Raw genomic sequence first — 20,621 nt, forward strand, 5'->3', positions numbered from 1 at the left:
ATTAGGTTGCTTTCTTAAAAACCCGAAAAACACTTCAACCTTCCATTCGGTGTACACAAGACATCAGCAGTACTTAAAATAAATGTATTTTAAGAAACAACACTAGTTTAATGTCTAAGAAACGTTTGAAAGCCAAAATTATGATTTAATTCTACCAGAAAATGCTCCATTAGGATCAACAAGCATAAATAACGTAAAAGGGATCGGCTGAACAAAAAATCACCTAAATGAAAAATTGCTTAAATCCGGAAAAGTCGAAAAACCCAAATAGTAGCACGGACATCTCTAAAGGACAGCCACTTACCGTTTTTACAAAGCATGTGCTAAGGATGGTATATAAAAAGTAAATCGGGCAGATTGTTCATAATTTGCAAGTAATTGGATAGCTTAATTTAAATGCTCTTCGCAACAAAAAACAATGAAATACAATTTTAATAAACCAAAGAATATGAGAGGCAACAAAAATATAGAGAGTAAGTAAAGTTTCCTGTCTTTGCTAATATCTTAATTATATGTAGTGTGTTAATTTTCTACTACCGAGAAGAAACTACTGTTCGAATGCTTAACCGAGAATAGCTAAAATAACCGATAACTAAAATAGAGAAATGTATCAAAAAATTGTTCAATACGCTCTATAAGACAATAAAAAATTTTTAAAAATGTTTTCTTTTGCCAAAATTTATTGAGCCTTCTTAATATCCTTAAGTTAGCGAGTCTATAGTTTCCTCAACTTCTTCAGCTTTTTTCAAAACTTACAGTAATTATTCAAAAAAATCTACCTTTGCTTCTAACCAACGTTTTTTCTAGCTTTCTTACTCCCACAAAGCCTAGTTGTCTAATAGATTAATATGCAAATGTAAAGATAAGTCAGTTTTGAATATCATTTAGACTACGATTTGAAACATGATTTTTCAGAATTTCCTAGATCAAGAGCTTGTTTATATTTCGACATTGTAAGCAGTATCTACCACACTTCCCTTTTAAAGGTGATCCACTTTGCAATAACCAACACTGTATACATTTTCAATATTTTTTATTAACAAACGATGGACGAATATTGTATTATCAACTGGAACTCAAAACACACGAGATAAGCCAACAATTCTCTGCATCCGTTTTTAGTTCATACAACAAAAGACTGGTTCGCTGCCGATGCGTTCAAACTTGATGTTGTCAGTTTTGAAAACACGTCTTGCGGATATTGCAAGCATAAAATCTCATGTCCTTTGTACAATGTACACAATCCTAACTGTAGTATTAGGCCCCATATGCAAATGAGTGAAATGAACTAGTAAAAACAAGATGTACTGTCTCCGTGCCTGTCGGTGAACAAATTGTCGTCGAAATTTAATTTATGTTGGCTTTACTTTATATAAGACTAAGTTCAGCGCTAACGTAGCAGGTTATACTCTCTACTAGGTAATATCCGGACTATCTTTTAACATGAAATACTTAGGAGAATGTTTCCTAATATTTTGTTTAAACTTAACGCGCTGTCCTCTAAATACTGTCAAAAGACGTGTCTTAAATATCCATACACATTTGATTATTTTACCTATTGCCCCATCCCTTGCTTAAATTTCTCTCTTGCAGTCTTTATTCTTTTTTATTCCGTATTTCATACTTAATTAACAGTATCGATATGCACATTTGATGAAATTGTAAAGCAGCGTCTAAATACAATTGATTATACGTATCAGTCTTAACCTAAGCTCCTTTTCTCTTGTTGCCTTTGTTATATTGATAATGTCTTACAGAAGTCCTATCTCGACCCTCATGCACCCCTAAGGAGCCACCGCTACCCTGTTGGCCTGGGTAGGCCTTGACAGAAACGGCAGCCAAATAATAAAGCGCAACAAATGAGAACAGCGCACACGTTGTTGCGCAAACTCGATGAATCTGCGATATAAAATCAACAAAACAAATATTCAATTAAAATGCAGTACGTCATGAAGTTTTGCTGAAAGCAGTCAGAGTGAACGTTGGGAAAAGAGTATCGACAGCGCGGGATAAAGCACGACACGTAGTATTCATACATGGAGGAATATGAAAAAACACTTACGGTTCGCTGTGCCAACAAAATGTATTTACCTGTGCCAGTAAAAGAAGGCTAAGAACAAGGCAACCCGCTACTTCCGGAAGCAGTTTGCTCTGGAAGGCGGATCCGAACGCGGCCATCTCGAAGTTTGACACAGCCGTTAGCAGAAGAATGAAAAGCCACGAACCAACATAACCGCCTGAATTATCAGAAGCAAAACAAAGGTATTATAATTCCTCTACCGTGACACCACGCTATGTGTTGGCGCTATTCCTTGTCATATTTATATTCACTGTGATCCAGTGTTACTGTATCGGCCCAGAGCTAACGAGTCATGGAAATCTACTGGGAATATATGAATCATGCCGATTTAAAGCTTTTCTTTAGACAGATCAATTGAACCTTTTTGTATGCCAAATAATTTAACGCCTTTAATAAAGTATGTGCAATTCAGTCGTAATCCGTTGCACATGTGCATTGCTTCCGCGCTACGCTTGCATTTTAAATATTTCATACTGAAGCACATCGCGTGCAACGCACCGAGGACGGTCATTGCGCGAGTCTGAGTGAAGGCGGCCTTGAAGATCTGAAGACTAGCGAACAGAAGTACTACGAGGCACGTAGACATGAGTCCCGATGCCCAATGTGAACTCATTAACACTGCGCTTTCAGCCATTTTCCTGACTTATCTTCGCTAGCCCGCTTTTATTGTAAAGCAGCTATTAATACTCCACTACGGTTCGATGTCGATGATAGTGCTTACGCGTGTACTGTCTCAAGATACCTTCGAAGTGTAAGAAAAAGTAAAGCAGGATAAGGTCAGAATATAGTACTAAAAATACGTTGTAATATTAAAAATATATGGCAGATTACATTACGCAGAAAATCTTAAATGTACTCATATTTTAGAAACACTGTAAAATAGTAAACTGCGCTTATATGTTCATGTCATGCTCCTAGTAAATTATAACCCTACTTACTTCCTCGCATTTGACCTAAACATAAGATGTTTCCAAGGATTTGTCCCAAAGCGATAGTTAAGCGTACATGAATGCTGTGTTAAAATTAAGAGCAAAACTGACTACTGTAATGGAAAGCTAGCTCCAACACTTTTTAAACTAGACCACAAAATATCGATCGCAAAAAATAGTTAAATCATTTAAATTACGGCTCATATAGTAATAGTAACCATTTTCGGCCTCTCTGCATTAATGTCGTAGAATATCCGGATCGATCGGCATTTTCTAAGATTTATAAAAACTGACAAAAACATTGAGAAGTCTACATATGCAAACATCTTGATACATTTTAACTACTATTTGCAAATCAAATTTACACTACCAGCACACATAAGTAAGACGAAAATGGAGAAAAAAATTATTTTTTTATTGCATACATATATTTGTATATACACTTTTTTTTAATCTGCTTCCATTCTGTACAACTATAATTGGTATGCATTCATCAATATGTACTTACGAATCGACCAGCTAAAGAAAATAAACGGCAGAAACCTGTACGCAAGTGCTGACATCAAAATAGGACTGGAGCGTCTATATAGCGGTTTGTTTGTTTTTTTTGATTGCTCAACTATTCTCCTCGATGCGTCCCCAGCACGTCTCAGTCTTTCTTATAAAGCTCAACTTGGGCCTCGACAGCTCCTCAAAAATAGATCGTCTTTCTGGTGGCCAGTTAATAGTTTGTTTGCAGATTCTGTCTTGGACAAGACGCACTTCTGTAAACGAAACAATACCTACTCTCCCTTTGTAACAGACGGCGTCTGCTATGTTAGTGGAGAAAGCAGTCACCGAACCTTTATTCTGGTTCGGTTCGGACTGTCGTCTGCCATTTCGTCTGTTTGTCCTCAGGTTTGTGTACATTTCTAATAAGAAAACAGAGTGCGAGAATGAATGCAAAATAAAGCTGACGAGTGAATCTTTGGTACGCAATTGCAGTTGTCCGCCCGCCGAACTGATCTGGGTACTACCCCGTAGAGTGAGCCTTGGCTCATTGTACATCTACACGAGCTTTTATTATTATGTTATTGTGCTGTTCGACCAGAAGGTGGTGTTCCTAGCAGTAGGCCGATATTTTCTGTGCGACATTTGGATCTTTTCGAAATGTTTCATGTAATGTGACATATGACATTAACTAAGTGGTCATCACGGTTGCAGTTTCGTCATCACAGTGGGCTATGAAGCATGCTCGAACGGAAACGTAGTGCTCCTGAAAAAGACAGACTGATTTCTAGCGGGCTGAGGACGACGCAGATCGTATTACGTAAAAAAGATTTACTGCAGTTTGCTTAAGTATTTTCTGCGTGGAAATGGCTCCGGTGACATTCTTAACCGGCCGCCTACAGGACCATCGTTACGGTCTGAACAATGTTTTGTCACATCAGTGCCCTCGATCAGAAGGAACACGGATGGTTTGTTGATGCTTGAAACAATCTCTGCCGTACACCACCTGTGGACAGGTAATATTTATGGCAATGTATAATATTTTCGTTATATGCCGCAGACAAGTCATGTTTCATTTTTATCATTTGCGATGTCCTTCAAAGGTTATTAACCTGCATCCTATCTAATCTGTGTTATATTGGATATATTAATACAAACAGATATTTCTGACAATTTTTGGCAAAAGGAAGTCGATATGTAATCAATTATGGAGCTAGCAAAGTCAGTGACGGAAATTTATATAGGCAGATTAAGCTGATTATTTATTGTAATTGGTATGTTTTTAGTCTTTTTGCAACAATCAGCTTCAGCGAAAAGTACTGTTAGCTAGAAACATCTGCCATCGAAGATGGCGCAGTGCCAGCGGAATCACCTATCAACAGACTGAATTCAAAAGCGCACGGTGGCAAAAAAAATTGTAAAAATTTTTCTGTGGAAATCCGGGTCACGAGACCATTTATAAATAATCATGACAGACATTTAGGAAACCATCCCTTGAGAAGCCATCACAATGTATGCTTAAACTACGTGTCCTAAGATTAGCGGGTCATTTTCCGGAATTTGGACCGCTTATGTCGAAAGTCCAAACTGCCGGACTCAGACTCAAGTTTAGTTATTTCAAACATTGGCAGATTGACAGTTGTGGAAGTAAATGCTATTATGATAAGTTTACTGTCAGGCCTTAGATTTTAACATCATCCTATATCATTTAACTTATGATCCTTGAATACATGGTCTGTTGTACCAAAAAGGAATATTGAAATTGGGTGCATAAAGATCAATTTAGCTTAGTAGCTTTATTGTCATTGAATCAAGTACTTTCTAGAGACAGTAAATTAACTAAACATTTGAAAATGGTTGTATATGGACATCGTCAAAGTTCTAGTAGCAACCACAGATTGAGTACTATTGCATACAGTTACAGAATTGCCCATGTATTTTCCTGTGTAATCAGTAAACGTGGGCATCATTGCTCCTTAAAAATGTCTCAAATCTTACCAGCTGAGTTAACGTTTTTTGCTATATGATGTCGTTTTTTTCTGGTTTTTACCGCACATCGAATATCAGATGAATCGCTATTGAACGCTCGTGAAAATGGACACGGGCAACGGAACCCTTACGGACGGGACTTTCGCTATTGGCGATAGTGGCGGAGTGCAGGCCCGTCAACCACAACAACATTTCATTGTCACCACTGAAGCTTCGCTATCTGGTACGAGTTCTGGTACTTGAATGAAATGAACCAGCCTGTTCATGAAATAAATTATACTAAGCCTTATATCCTTTAATGACTAGGTCATAGTTAATCCATTATATCGTTTATGAAATGCGTTCAGTTATGTACGGCCGTAACAGAAAACCTTAGGTAAATTAAAAAAATTCACGCTGTAATACATGAATATTTAAATTGTCACACTTTCAGATGATTATCTCGAATTCAGGGTTATTTGCACGACAACAAAGCATACGATTTATAATCATAGCACACTTCGGAAACTTTTTTCGGAGTCCTAAGGCACACTACGTAATTAAATCTGTAAGGGCAATGAGAATATCAAATAATTCATTTCCTTGGAATTTCCTTTCATCTTTATAGGAACGGATGGCGAGGAGACCCAAAATGCGAGTGGGGATACCGCCTCGAACGGAGATGTGGGGCCGCTGAGGGAACAGGACAGGTTTCTTCCGATCGCGAACGTCGTGAGAATCATGAAGACCGTCATTCCCAAAAGCGGCAAAATTGCCAAGGATGCGAAGGAGTGCGTACAGGAATGTGTTTCTGAATTCGTTAGCTTCATCACATCCGAGGCCTCCGACAGGTAGGTGGCGCCAGTTTTTTCTGTAACTCTTTACCTTTGCCCACCGTTGCTTTGTAGTGTGTTGCTATTGGTGTAGACACTTCTATAGAGCACTAAATAGGAAGCAATTTTTTTTAATTCATGCCAAAATCATTAACTTTTTAAATTGCATGTGCGAAATAATGAATAAAATTAGCCAAGCTGATTATTTGGATATTTTACGCCAAGCATTCATGCATGTATGATCTTATCGTATTTGATGCACCTTTAGCATTTATATCTAGTTGACGTGATTTTGTATATTTTATGAAATATATGATATACAAAAAACGTAAAAAATATAACAATGTAATGTCTATGTTTTCGCTTAACACTAATTAGGTGTCACCAAGAAAAGCGTAAAACGATCAATGGTGAAGATATTCTTTTCGCAATGCAGAGTCTCGGCTTTGATAATTACGTTGAACCTCTCAAGATTTATCTTCAGAAATACCGGGAGACGGGTGTTAAGGTAAATACTACATTGACGTATTGGTAATTTTTCCGAGGAAATAAAGTGGCTGATAACAGAAAATAACGAACTAATAAAGTGTCTTGTTCTTGGCTCTTAATGGGAAGTTTTTTATATTAAGTTCAAAAGTAATATGTGTTTCCTACAAAATGTCTTCATCCTTTACAATCAAAAATTTTTTATGCGAATAACGAAGTTTTACCGAAATTTTAAGTTTTTACGAAAATAAATATTTTGAACAACCAAGATAGGATAAAAAAAAAATAGTCCTAGAAAACAGGATTTAAATTAAAAATGCTAAGTCTATTTCTTTTAATATATTTTATTTAAATAATTAGAAAAAAAATCTAAAACCGACGTAAGAAAAACTGTCTACACCGGTCAAGATCCAAAACATCATAAAAAGAATGAGAAGATATCAACTAAAATAAAATGAAAAACAATGAACGATAAAATGAAGATAATTTATTGCACAAAATTTAAACTGCTTCAGATTGTTGCACAAAAACAGCATTTTTGTGGTAAATTCCAGTCATACAGTTTAAATGGCTAGTTATTATCATCCCGTGTAGAAAAGATTTTAATAAACAAAGCAGTAAAACCTTAGGCCTCTTTCCTATACCCCATATAATGTTTTTTAGTTTGGTTAGCTTTTAAAAAATTGTTAACACCAAATATTTTTTTTTCGACCATTAAATACGCTTATTAAATCGTATTTTCTCTCACAGATTATAAATAAACTCTGTGTGCATATTTATGCTCTACGTTTTCAGCCCGTTGAGGGCGGTAATGTCGGACAAGGAGGGGGTGTTGGTGAAATCTCTGCGGTCGGGGTGGTCACTAGCGGAGGTGATGTCAAGGAAGAGTTTGTAGCAAGCGCTGGTGGATCTGTGGTCGCCGATGGCACCGTTGTTACTCAGACTGGGGCTGGAACCTCTACCGAAGCAGGCGGTGATGGCACCGTTATTGTCGACGAGCTCACAGGTGTGGCGACCGACTCATTCATTACGGCTGCCAACATGTTAGAACAGGACAGTTCTCAACATAATGTCATCTACACAACGGGCTTTGGGGATTTTTGAGGAAAAGGAGAAGGAGGTTGTCTTCCCAAAGGAAGTCAAGGCGGAACAAGCTATATATTAGGATAAAATGCATTAATTTACGATCTCGAAATATTCGTAAAGAGAACATTTTTGTCTCTGTTTGTTTGCCCTTTGGGTGTGCATGTATAAACCGGCTACTGGGCTTCGATGTCTAGCAATTAGCCAGACAACATACAACACGCACAGGATTCGTGCGCGCAGTGACCTCAACAACAGATAAAATTGCTTTTTGCATCCATGAGCCGACATAGATAGTATTTAAAATAATGAGGCACAAGGTGGGTGTGCTGAATAACAAAAGACGATAACAGTTTACTACAGGTTAATTGATAAACTGCGATTACACTGGCGGCGCATTAAAATGTTATGAGACTGTGAATCGCTAGGACTCATCTCTGTGCGAGTATATATTGTAACATTACATGGAGGCGATGGACCATCTAAACTGCACGTAGATGAGACTCGTGCCCATGACGTGCAGGTGTGGTAAATGCGGTTATTAAACGTTTTGTAAACTAAATTGAATAAAAGCAGTTTGACAACTGCCTGTTTTGTTATTCGATGTTAGAAAATTTTTTATTACAATAAATTACTCGATCTTCAAATAGCCTTTAGAACAAAGTTCAGACGTTTAATTGACCAACTGTATCCTTTTTCGTCTATCTAAACTAGCGCCTCTCAGCGCCTTTAGCTCTAAATTTCAATGACCAAATTAGTCTTATAAGGTGTTTGTAAAATTTTTTTCTAAGAAGATCAACATTCTTATGGCAAAGTGTCAGTCTGTACTAACGTAGTCTTTTGTGTAGCTTACAAGATTAATTTTGTCAATTCTAATGGAAGGTTGGTCAACAGGTTTTTTAGCCCAATTAATCTAAAATTTATGATGCGTGAATATGTACAAATAATGTATATTGATACGAAATAAATATGATTGTACCATCTGACATGTTCTCCACGCGTCTCTTTGTATAAAAGGCACTAAACACGGTTTATTGATGCCAATCTGGGTATTCGGTACTGTTTCCAATAGTAAGCTTTTAGGCTTGTATAGTAGTAGTAGTGCGTGGATGAGTTGTCTTTTCATCCAGATACACTGTTCTCAACAATTTGGTCGAAACGAACACCCTATTTAAGGTTTAAATCGTTAAGGTTTAATGCAAATAATATAAAGCTAGAATTATCTCTCTTCAAAGCGTTTTGTTTCAGCAGGGTTTGTACTCATCTCAATACGTAGCAACCTGAATTTTCATAATTCAGTTATTAACTCTTATCAACCTAGCGGTTAAAATGTTTGATTCAAAGCAGAAATTACTTCGGAAATTGCGTAATGGTTTTTGTACTTTATTCTAGAGCGTCGATTTTTCAAGAGTAACACTGCAATGTCGTCAGTTACCTAAAATTGGATCTCCAAAACTAAGGGCCTCACGTAATTCCACCGGTACAGCTCAGTAGTTAACTAAATCTGATATTTAGTGAACTTATGTTTATGAAAAATAATCGAAAACGAACTTTGAAAACCTACAAAGCTTAAAGAGGCATCTCTTCTTAGCGATAAACACTAACGCTAGAGATTTTTCTGTCGTGTAAATAGGATATTTCTTTAGGGATTGTCTCTATTATTGCTATACGTAAAAGTATAGTTTAAGCTATTTTACTACGGTCATGATTATTTTAAATCGAAGCGTTTGGGAAGTATACAGACAATCCAAAGATCACTAGAAGTAGCACATGAGAACTAGAATAACAGCCTAAGATAAACGACACCTAACGGTGTTGAAACTACACATGTCATTCAAGGCGTTCATTTTTTCAATTAAGTACTTGCGATTGACCTAAAAACTCGAATGGGCCTATTTAAATAACAGGTTCTTCATTCACATTCAGGTACGTACCGTTACATTGCCTTATAAGACACGATTTCAGTGGATACCCTCAGGTAATTCAGTTACTTGCGCTTCAAGCAGCCGTCCTCAAAGATTTTTGGCTAACGGCGACCCCAAACAAAAGCAGCTGGACCAAGTTGGCAGGCACCACATTTCCTCGCTGCCATCTTTAGCGCGGCCAAGCATTTCACCTAATTCCGCATTATAGGCTATAGACAGCACCACTGTGAACTTTACGATGTTAGGATTTCAAATCAAATAGTGCTTCGATCACTAATAGAATCTCGACTTTGAAGCTCCATGGAAACTGGGCAGAACTGGTACTGCAGGCCCTTGCACCATTTCCTCTCTTATGCTTCATTTCATGATAGTTAGCTATCTCAATTTCCATCTCCGATTATCATAATATCTGAATACCTGCGGTTATTTATGTGAATATCTGGGCTGATTCGGAGTGAGCCTTGAATAACAAGATGAGAATTAGCGGGCAGTGATCTTTGCGCAAATAAGCCCAACCGTCGTGCTGAGTTTTACATATGCCCCATATAAGATACATGAGTGCAGACGGTACTTAAAATGCTGGTCGTGTGTAAGCTGTATTACTCAAATCTACTTAAAAGAAATCCTAGGAAGCTCTGGTCCCTTATACCATTATGTACGTCACTAACGTGTACGATAAACTACTCACAGACCGCTTTCTAGCTAATTTACCCATCATAAGCATAGAAAGCGCGTTAGAAAGTGCATTGATAACGTACATCTGATCAATAGTTGAAGATAAAATATGATTTCTAACAGATTTAGGAACCTGAGATGAGTTCATATTTTCCTTAATCTGTTAAAATAGTTCATGTTTTTTTCGAGTTTCATTTTTTCGATAATTGGCACTATTCAGTATTCTTGATATCTATGATCCCTTTCTTTAAAATTATATCTTGGTATACTTTAAAGGTCATTCGAAGCAACGACCGCTACTGCCATGGATTAACATCATGATTTCGTGTAGGTTTGCGCAGATACATCAAAATCTGCGCGCATCTGATTTCTGCTTCAAATTGAACTCCAATTTTATTGCAAATCGTTCCACTTCCGGAGGGCTGCGACCAACTGAAGTTGCCCGCCATGAGTTTAGCCGACGCTTTCCTTTCTCCTTCTCCATGTGATGGATCTATCTATCCCTTGATAGTGGTTGTGTTGCGTACTCCGGGACTCTTAGCGGGAAAGGGTACTGGCAGCAATAGAAGACGTTCTGAGAGAGAGTTCTACGCGTGCTCTCCTTCGGGAACCCCCGTCCTGGCTGTTTGTCCCGCTTATCAAAGGGTAGTCTACTAGCCGACGAGCTGGATAAGCAGGAAAACAGGCAAGCGGCCCCTAAAGCCCGGCAGGTTAGCACACAATGAGAGCAGACAGCAAACATTCCTGCTGCTACGGGTGGATCGTGTTAAGGCCACCAAAGGCCGCCACCAGGTGACTGGGAATGTCATTACAATGCTATTTCTTCGATTTGGCGATCCTCTGCCATCAACTATAATCGGCAGCGATTCCGCTTAGCCTAGGGGAGCGCTGTGAGCAGGACCTCTAGAAGTGGCTTCTGGTCAGAAGTGGATGTGATAACAACAATACGTCATTCAAGTATCGAGTATGCCAAAGTCACTAGTGACTCGCCGTAGCCGCCGTACTAACCATTTTGAGAACTGCGTGTATGACTTCGTGAGTTTGTAAAATGAGTCTGTGTATTTCAAGCTGATCGAGGTGGCACGTTGTAGCTGTTGTTGGCGACTGTTGACGAACAAGTCGAGTAGGACGTGTTGTTAAAGTAGCAGCGCAACATGCCCTTTAGCAGTCTGGATGAAGTCGAGTTCGGCTGTGAGCCCCTGCCGTTGCCGCAGACCCAGTCAGCGACCGGGTGCGCACCTTCTCGAACAGGAACTCCGCAGCAGATTCAACAACAATAATAGTAACTGCAACTCGAAAAGCAACAGTAGGGAAAGCCGCAACTACAACAACAACAACAACAACAGCCGTCCAACTCAGGTAAGTTTGCGGGGCTCACAAAACAATCTTGCTTTTATGAGCGAGGTAGACTTTTTTGCGCGCATTGGCCATTGGCTCCAGTATCCTAGAATCGATATTAAAAAAGCTCACCACGCAAATCTAACGAGCCAGCTAAAATAAACTAGTCTTGTACCTCGGACGGCAGACTGACGTTATCAGTTGTTCAAAGAAGCATGCTATCTGCTGTCGACGGCCAACCCAGCGATCTCGTCGACCTGCACGAATCTTCTTCTGCACGTCCCCACATGGAAATGACACAGCGGACGCGACTTATCTATATGTGTCTGTGTGTGTGATATTAGTGGCAATAGTCGGCAAAACACGCGAGCATGTCGTAAACGGAGCCAACAAGAGCAAGCTCCTCGCATCGAGGCCATCCCTACTTCTGATGGCTCATCTACCATCCAGCCATCGCCAGTTCCATGTCCTCAACCCAGCGACCTCAGATTTCGTCCGAACTCCCGCGCCCCCTTATACCACCCTCCCGCCAAAGAAACCGCTTGCCACTCGAAAGCAGATAACGAGGAAACGAGAAGCAAACTGTTTTCTCTTTGGGCTAACAAATTAAATTAAACAAACTACGTGCCCTATCGGCAAACACTAAACAAGGCAATAAACGTAAAATATAATAGAAAGGCTGGCATTATTGCCGGGCGGAAAAAGCCAAATAGACAGACATGTAGTTTTAGCAAAACAGATTAAGCTAGGTAGGTGTATACGTTCTCAGTAGATGCATACAGTGGTAAATATAAAGCTACGTAGTATTGCATATAGTGGGTTATGGACATATCAGACTCTATAAATGAGCGCAAAGCCACGCCTATTTGTCTTTTCTTTTTCACTGTATAAGGATTTCTGTTTAGTTTTATATGCCTCGCCATCGAATCGCCGGCATACAACTGAAGTTCGTACACTTCTTACGAACTACTTGTGCTATAGTCAGCGCCTAATCTTCTAATAAAGCTGCTTCATACGTAAACTGTTTGACAAATATAAGCATGGTTTATTTTTTTACTTTCCTGAAGTCGCGCACTACATAGAAATGTATCTATTACACTTCAGGTATCTTTGGAGATTAGCAGTTTAGCTGCTAGACTGTGTCGTGCAATATTGTCTCATTACTAGCTGTAACCTTAGTTGCAGCGCTGGCCCTTTTTCATAGGGCCCCCTACGAACATCTTATTAATGAGGAGCGAATTGGAACATTTATATAAAAATCTATTACAATGCGTGAGATACGGCCTATATCGTTCATGTTTTCTAGCCAGGTGATGACATGTTCTTGGTATCTTGTATGACTGATTCCCCTTATTGCTACGTCTATGTTCTCAATGCATTTTGTATATTTACCTCACCACGGTTAGCGGATAATTTCGCTCCATTACTTACTCACGTATTTGTTATTTTGTTGCGTATTTTGTTGTTGTGATCTTTGTAATTATTATTGATATTATCGTTGTCTGTGTCAATGTTAATTCGCCCTACCTGCAATACTGTGTCCCGTGTACGTACCATCCCCACTCTTCGTGTCGATCTAATACCTGATCGAACTTCGTATGCCACCCTATCCCGACCATCATTCCGACGATCACTCAACCACGAACCAATTAATCAACAAACGTGTTTCTGGCGCATACGCTTAATGATCGATCAATGGATTTATACCATCGACAAATCGATCCTCGCACTATCCGAATTAAATTTTCCTTGACTCCTTTTGGCCTTCTTTGCTCGTGTGATGTGTATTATATGCGTTGTCTGATATTTGTACTGCATATTCATTCATGCACAATAAATCTGCGATACCGCACGACGGTGACACTCTCTTTGCGGTTCTGCTAATCCTGGAATTATAATTATCACATTCTGTCTACAACACACATTTACCCCCGCGTTGTATCATCTCGGGCTATTGGTTCGGGTCAGCAGCAGCAGCAGCAGCAGCAGCAGCTTTTAGCACCTGTCGGCTGCGTGGCCTTAACCGTACCACATCAGCTCGTGCAGGCCAACAAGCATTTGGTATTGTTATTGTTGTTGCTGTTATTTTCTGCTTCTTCCTCTTCGGTTCTTTTACCTTGGCCTTCGTGTTCTTCGTCATCTCCGTCAACTCCGCCGACACCGTCTTGTTCTTATGCTGCTCTAACGCGCGCGTTTACCACGACGACAAAAACAACAACAACAACAACAATTTCTGCTTCTACTGCTTCAACAATCACCATTCGTGCTGATTCTACTTGTGCAACTGTCCGACGCAACTCTACGCTCACTCCGCGTTGCGCCGATCGACGCATTTCTCTCACGTCTGCTGCTGGTGCCATTTCTGCGCCGGTCGGCGCTGCACGCCACCTTCGCCGTCACGGGCGTCATTACCGAACCCGCCGCTTGACTCTATCTCGCTCGAGTGTGCCAACCTGTTGGCGTTTCTGGCTTCCCCCTTGGTTCCGTCGTATTCTTTTGCCCAAATCTTGTTGTCGTCGTGCATTTTGTCTTCACGCCGCATTTTCGTGTCCACTTGCGGTGGTGGTGCCAACATTCTCTCTACGGCCATCACCCCCATTGTCAACATTACTGTTGTTGTCGCTGAAATCGCTGACGACGCGGGCTGTGCAGAGTGGCCATACTCGTCATGTCTTCAACGACTACGAACGCCAACAGTTCAGCAGCTGTTCGGACCACCGCTACAACAACCAGTTCAATAGGTGCTTCTACTACGGCAACTCGCAGAGGGGGCCATCCCTCCAGACAGAAAAGGTTCGGTCCTGCACCACTCGCGTCCTTTGAAGATCTACCCACGGATGATCAGGACAGTTCGCCTGAAAACAACGAACCAGCCACTGCACGTTCACAGGCTTCTGAAGGCAGCACGCAAAGTTATCATCAATACCAGCAACAAACAGTGGTAAGAAGAGTAATCATTTTTGCACTTTCTTCATATATGTATATGTATAGGAAATCATAAATGCATGTAATCATAGCAATGGATGCAGAGTGGGAGGGCAGGGATGTGGTCACCGAATGAATCGAATTTTACCAGAGAAGTGTGTTTGACTGCTGTAACAGCACGATAAGACATTAGCTAAGCCTTAAAGCAATTTTAATTAATTGTAGGTTTTAGTGACATTTAGCTCACAGCAGTCCAGTCACATCTGGGAATCGATTAGGACGATTGTTCTAAGTTCAATCCCTGTAACTTATTCAAAATAATAATATTAGTAATGACCATAGGATATGGATACTAGAATGTTTCAGTTTTTACAACAAAATACTGATGACCAACATCATCAGCGCTATTCTTATTATTGTTCCTGCTGTTCTACATCCGTCTCTCAGTGTCGTATATAAAATATTTGCAGATATTTTGTGGGTTGAACCATTCAAATTGGGTCTGTTGGGTTACCATATGAAGGGTAAGATTCTATAGGTGCGAACTTGTGCTGAGAACGTTAACGAAAAGTTAGTATATGACGCACTGAATGAGCTTCGTTGATAACATTATTTCTTATGTGGACGAGGGTTCAGTCTTCAAGATGAAGAATTCACCGGATGGAATTCACGTGCCGTCTTATAATATATGGCCTTATGCTTAGCGCGTTACTGAACAATTAGTCACGAACACTATTTTTGCAAATGCACCAGACGCAAATAATCTGTGTTACCTACTATAGGCCTAATGAACGACGCAATTTCACAAAGGAAAAATGAATGAAGAAACAGATCTGGTTTTTTTTGCTGGAAACGTCCAATTGCATATGAATCATTTATCACCAAATATGAAACGTCTTTGGTCAAGCTTTTTTTTTTTTTGCTGGCAATAATCCAAACTGGTATTCATATGTCTTTTGTTAATGAAAATATTTAATTATTCGAATGCTCAAATGTGACCTGGGCTTTGTCATAGGCGGCCACAGTCGTAAGTTAAATGAATGGAAGTTGAAATAGGTCAGTTAGTCTAAAGGCAAGCAAAATATCTAGTTGATGATAATAGGAAAAATTTGAGATATTTGCTGTTAACTAAAATGTAACGTAGGTTGTTGCTATATAAAGTTCGGCACGGCAAAGCCATTTTCATCGCCAGAATCGTTTACTCTGAAAACGAGGAGAGAAACAGTGGTAGGATAATGCCCACAGCCGTAAGCGACGATTATGAAAAAAATACAAATATTCTCTACTGAATTGATAAGAGGTTAGCGCACGGTTGGAAGGACGGCCAAACTTGCGTTGCCACCTAAATAGGTATTCGATAAATGAGCAGGTCTATCAGAATATGCCCACATCTTTTATATTCTCTTACGAGAAGTTCAAAGCTTGTTATAGTTTACTAGCTTTTCCATAGTCGAAATGCTTTTGCCTTCGTCAGTGCTGCTTAAAGGTGCTCTTGATTGAAAGTACTCGAACTGGTTAGACGAAATCTGCAAAAAGCAATATAGCACTCAAATTTAATAGTTTTTTTTTATGGTTCAAAATCTAGCGCCAATCGCAGCCGCATAGAGTCTCGGATTTAATGACGAACTCAACATATATTGAAGTTAGTAAGGACAAGAATTTCAGCTTCTACGTCTATTTGATAGGAATACACCCCAGTACAAATTAACCTTGAAATGAACATTAACAGAGCTTGGCCTTTTTCTTGTACTGTGCCAATTTCACAAGTATTCGTCAACGGCTAACCTAAGGGAAGGGATCACAGGCGAATATCACCTTATCTCTGCGCTGTATTTGTTGCAAGCTAACTTAAGTAGACCGATAGAGTTACAAGAGTAGCACAAATGGCTCTGCGCTTTCGGATGCCCGGCGTCAAGCTCAACTACGACCCGTTTAAATGCGTCATTTGGGTCTTATGACGAGGCTAATTAAGGTGGCAAAAGGCCGGCGGCAAAAGAAGGTTTCTCCAGATGCGCCTAGCTCTCTGCCGAACTTCGAGGAACAGGGCCCACTTTTCGATCAGCGTTACAAATTGGGGTCATAGGTTAGCCCGAATAGCCCCACAAGATAAGGTTGTATGGATTAAAGGTCAGGCTATATGGGCCACTGATTATTTCGTGCAGATCATCAGTTATTTAGCTAAATTTAAGAGAGGATGATCTTCTTCCTATGAAAAGGTGCGATATCGACTAGGATGGCCAAAGCTTTATACTCATTTAGTGCTAAGTTAGACATGTTAAGAACGGGCGATCTACTCTAGCAATGTGAAGTCAGCTTTTATAGAGCCCAAGTAGTGTGACAGTGACGAATTGCGTTTTGCAAAAGGCCAGCGGAAGAACAGTAACTATATCCACACTGTTTTTCTCGGACAAATTTGCTAGATGCAACTCTGTGGTTACGCATATATCGGGAATAAATAATATCCATTATAAATACTGATCTATAGTTATGGTTGTCTGCAGTGCGCTGTGAAACGAAATTATCATATACACATTCTTAGCGAACTGAGTTGTACAACAAGATTACTTATGTTATTTTGCTGTACGGCATCTTGTTTCATCCATGCTCGAAATCAAGTTACCATTAAAACTCCCAAAATAATCATGTTAGTAAAATAACTTCTGTAAAGCGTAACGTGCTCCCACTTTGTCTTAACTTTATTATTTTAATTTAGCTTTACTATAAGCTTAAATTTAGCGTTATTATAAGCGAACCTGTGGTTACATAAATGTTTGATGAAATGAGAGAAAGAGATAGCTTATTTAGTTGGACCTTTTGAAATTTGGTGAAAAATGCAGTATGAAGCTATGAGCCGTTTGCATGCTATTCAAGTTTAAAATCAACGTCGTCTGCTAAAAGAGACAGACTGGCCCACATAATGCCACCGTTCGCATCCGCTAATCGCTAAAACATATTCAAGTGTTTTGCAAAGCAGTCGGAAACAGTATGCACGGATAAGAAAAGCAACAAGCTATGGTACGTATGTACTAGTTGATTTTTTATTAGCCACAACTTTATCTCATATTAAATTCTTTCTTAGAAACAACATTGTTGATGACTCCAATGTCGGTAGCATGAACAGTCCCACCTACCTTCCTTTAGGCTTTACTAATTTGGAGCGGTCATTGTTTCTTCTGAAGAGGTTTTCTTGCAGGTATAACACAGTCATCAGATAACCTCTTCTTTTTACCAGTAGGAATGGTCGTACGCGAATAGCTAAGGAAGCTCAATCTTTGTCTTTTAAAGCAATTCTTTATAGCTATAGATGCATTTAGAATGACCCATTGTCATTTGTCACAGCTGATGTGCGGCACGCATCCCCATTGCGTTCTTCATTTCGCTTGAAGACTGAATAAATGGCTTCGGCCAGTCGGTTGTCCGCTGTTGATCACTTTGCAAATTATGTTATTGATTTGATAAAGACGTACGAGCATTCGGTACATCCCTGTTTTCATTTCCGCTACCGGTAAACCAATACAACAAAACATTGATAGCTTGCATACAACAGTGAAGTTGCAAGCCCGCCGCACAGAGGAGAAACACGTAGATCTCTCACCAACTATTGATTTAGCTTGACTGTTCCATACGAATCAAAATCGTTGCTTTCAAGCAGTGCAGCAAATCAAAATGAGCAAGTGTTACGTCACTAACTTATTATCGAAGGCCTCAAAAGAGATCGACATTGAAGTGTTAAACGGTAGTACTCAACAGCTCAGTCTGGCACGGATAATCAAAGCAGAAGTACGATATTTGAACATGCACGGAAAGAACGATTGCGATGAAACGACAATTGCAAATATTTCTAATAGACTTGCTAAACTACTTCTTAGTAGCAAAGTCCGAAGGGAAAAGCATCTCCTGTTTGTAAGGTACCTGCGCTGTAGTCACTATCTCTTTAGTCAGGCGTTAAGAATTCAGGATATTTATGTGCATTGAATCCAACAAGCGTTGTTGTTAGGTTCTAAATAAGTGGAATAGCGTCAGACATCGGTCCACATTGATTCAGTGGATCCTTGCGAGATAGATACAAATATTAGATTAATTAATTTTGATTTTGCAAACACTAAAATAATGATGATCGACTTTGTTAAATGATCTGCAGTTGTTTCGAAAGGGAGCTTTACTTTACGAATATACTCGTGATAAGTGCTTAAATACTAAAACTTGATTTTCCTTCTCACGCACGGCCTTTATCTTCGAGGCGTATATTTTTAAACACTACATAACCGACAATTATATTGTGACAAACTAAACAGTACCGCGCCCGATACATCATCTGCGCAACCCTATTCCAAAAAAATTAGCGCAGCCAGCTTTAGGGCTTACTGATTTTAACAGGCGTTTTGTGCTTTATAATTTCTACATAATTACTACCTATTTTTACGCAAAAGGTTGCGTAACCCAATGGAAGAATCTTACGGTTTTTAAAGGTACAACTTACATGTACCGATCGGTCTGTAAATACAGGCACAGAGAACAGCGCTTATTTCTTAACGGAATACGAAAAAAAACAGTATAGAAGAAAGCATACCGAAAGATCTTAATATTAGTCGTAATTTCGTCGCCTATACAAAATATATAACGAAGCTAGACGAATATAATAGATTTTTGTGCATTCTCTTTTTTGCTGCTTAATCAGTATCACTACTTGGTTATAGATCTCCAAATCGAAGAACGATAGTCAATCAAATGGAAGTTTATCTTTAAAAACGTTAATCTTTAGTCAATCTTTCATAAGGTTGCGAATATGATAAACACTCTGTATGTGTATGTACGTTAATATTCATGTTCATATACATTGAAAATCGCTTCATATAAACAGGCATTCCATGCCGTTAGATGCGCTGTAAAAAAGTCATGTTAAATGCGAAGCTCAAGCCTGACTCTGTCTAGGCCTACGCGCTATTGGACTATTATCGTAACTCAGTCTGTTAAAAATCAACAACTTGTCAATCTATTGAACTACTTACCTCATTAGTTCAGATGGCGCAACGTACGAACTTTACACAAAGGTGGTACGCCGAAATAGCATCGCAGTTGATTTGCCACGATACCTGAAATGCTTCGAACTTTAACTTTAGTATCACCTACAAACATCGCTTCAGCCAGCAGAAAAAAACCTGTGTCTACACGTTTCACGAACACAGATTCCAAATCTGTGTTTGTACGTTTCGTAGGCATCTACGTTACGGCTACACTATCACGAAAACCACTGCAATATTGCTGCGTTCTGGTCGAAGCACGTATCGGCACACTGATATTTTTATTCAAGTGAAACCAACTTCCTTACCTTAGGAGCATTTCTAACGTCGAATATTGTAGCAGAAAAAATAGGCCATCAATGGCACCTTTTGTAACCGCTACTAGAACTTTAACATATTAACAGGAATGGTTGTTGTTTCAATAAATCAGCATTCGGTGGGGCTTATGGCGCTGCGGAAACAACTAAGCAGAACCGAATATGATCTATTGCCCATAAGTTTTATAGCAATCGGAATCTACAATTTTATCCTTAATTGAGCTTTATATATGAGTTAGATGATTTTTCGTGAAACCAATTTTTTTTTCAAATAAAAAAAGGACGATTGTTTGAAGTACCACTATTTGATTATTTTAAGAATACGCTAAATCCCTAACCACCTATTCTATCACAGCGCAAGTATCTTCCCAACGCATTTTGGGCCACGTTGACTTGATACCCGTGAATATATTGCGTTATGAAAATTAATGATCTTTTTAAGGTTGAATCGTTATTAGTATAGCTAGTTTATTGTTCTACTATAAAAATATAGCTATATATATATATATATATATCAAAAAATAGATCGCCCAGCAAAAAAAAAAATATATA

At 39.2% G+C, this 20,621-nt stretch overlaps 3 protein-coding genes across 5 annotated transcripts in view; 2 read left to right on the plus strand and 1 right to left on the minus strand.

Moving 5' to 3' along the window:
* Window positions 1-1,016: 1,016 nt before the first annotated feature.
* LOC111252301 (protein KRTCAP2 homolog) lies at window positions 1,017-3,692 on the minus strand. 2 transcript variants are annotated; one of them, XM_086993133.1, is made up of 4 exons: window positions 3,553-3,692; window positions 2,579-2,822; window positions 2,092-2,237; window positions 1,017-1,899 (listed from the first exon to the last, which is right to left on the minus strand). In XM_086993133.1, the coding sequence occupies exons 2-4, from the start codon at window positions 2,712-2,714 to the stop codon at window positions 1,708-1,710; spliced, it is 474 nt and encodes a 157-aa protein (XP_086849259.1). In that variant the 5' UTR covers window positions 2,715-2,822; window positions 3,553-3,692; the 3' UTR covers window positions 1,017-1,707. The 2 variants fall into 2 exon arrangements, with proteins under 2 accessions (XP_086849259.1, XP_022665644.1); XM_022809909.2 differs by having other exon boundaries at window positions 3,518-3,657.
* Nf-YB (nuclear factor Y-box B) lies at window positions 2,124-8,860 on the plus strand. Of its 2 annotated transcripts, none has more exons than XM_086993132.1 (6): window positions 2,124-2,262; window positions 4,213-4,514; window positions 5,566-5,710; window positions 6,095-6,317; window positions 6,678-6,807; window positions 7,581-8,860. In XM_086993132.1, the coding sequence occupies exons 3-6, from the start codon at window positions 5,593-5,595 to the stop codon at window positions 7,887-7,889; spliced, it is 780 nt and encodes a 259-aa protein (XP_086849258.1). In that variant the 5' UTR covers window positions 2,124-2,262; window positions 4,213-4,514; window positions 5,566-5,592; the 3' UTR covers window positions 7,890-8,860. The 2 variants fall into 2 exon arrangements, with proteins under 2 accessions (XP_086849258.1, XP_022665641.1); XM_022809906.2 differs by lacking the exon at window positions 2,124-2,262 and adding an exon at window positions 3,766-3,906.
* A 2,833-nt stretch (window positions 8,861-11,693) lies between these two features.
* LOC111252469 (uncharacterized) overlaps window positions 11,694-20,621 on the plus strand; it is a 31,809-nt gene continuing 22,881 nt past the window's right edge. Inside the window, exons 1-2 of the mRNA XM_086993128.1 lie at window positions 11,694-11,827; window positions 14,459-14,747. Coding sequence (XP_086849254.1) covers window positions 14,475-14,747 — 273 coding nt within the window. The 5' untranslated portion in view covers window positions 11,694-11,827; window positions 14,459-14,474. The remainder of the gene's footprint in view (window positions 11,828-14,458; window positions 14,748-20,621) is intronic.

This window comes from Varroa destructor, unplaced genomic scaffold (genome assembly GCF_002443255.2).
Source record: "Varroa destructor unplaced genomic scaffold, Vdes_3.0 BEIS01000006.1, whole genome shotgun sequence".
Lineage (NCBI taxonomy): Eukaryota > Metazoa > Arthropoda > Arachnida > Mesostigmata > Varroidae > Varroa > Varroa destructor.

Bases quoted from the DNA above. Each gene is read 5' to 3' on its own strand.
- LOC111252301 (XM_086993133.1), bottom strand. From the start codon at position 2,714: ATGGCTGAAAGCGCAGTGTTAATGAGTTCACATTGGGCATCGGGACTC. The intron at 2,238-2,578 runs GTGCGTTGCACG...CTGATAATTCAG, and splicing joins TCGCGCAATGACCGTCCTCG to GCGGTTATGTTGGTTCGTGG. The intron at 1,900-2,091 runs GTAAATACATTT...TTTATATCGCAG, and splicing joins GCCTTCTTTTACTGGCACAG to ATTCATCGAGTTTGCGCAAC.
- Nf-YB (XM_086993132.1), top strand. From the start codon at position 5,593: ATGGACACGGGCAACGGAACCCTTACGGACGGGACTTTCGCTATTGGC. The intron at 5,711-6,094 runs GTACGAGTTCTG...TCATCTTTATAG, and splicing joins CACTGAAGCTTCGCTATCTG to GAACGGATGGCGAGGAGACC. The intron at 6,808-7,580 runs GTAAATACTACA...CTACGTTTTCAG, and splicing joins ACCGGGAGACGGGTGTTAAG to CCCGTTGAGGGCGGTAATGT.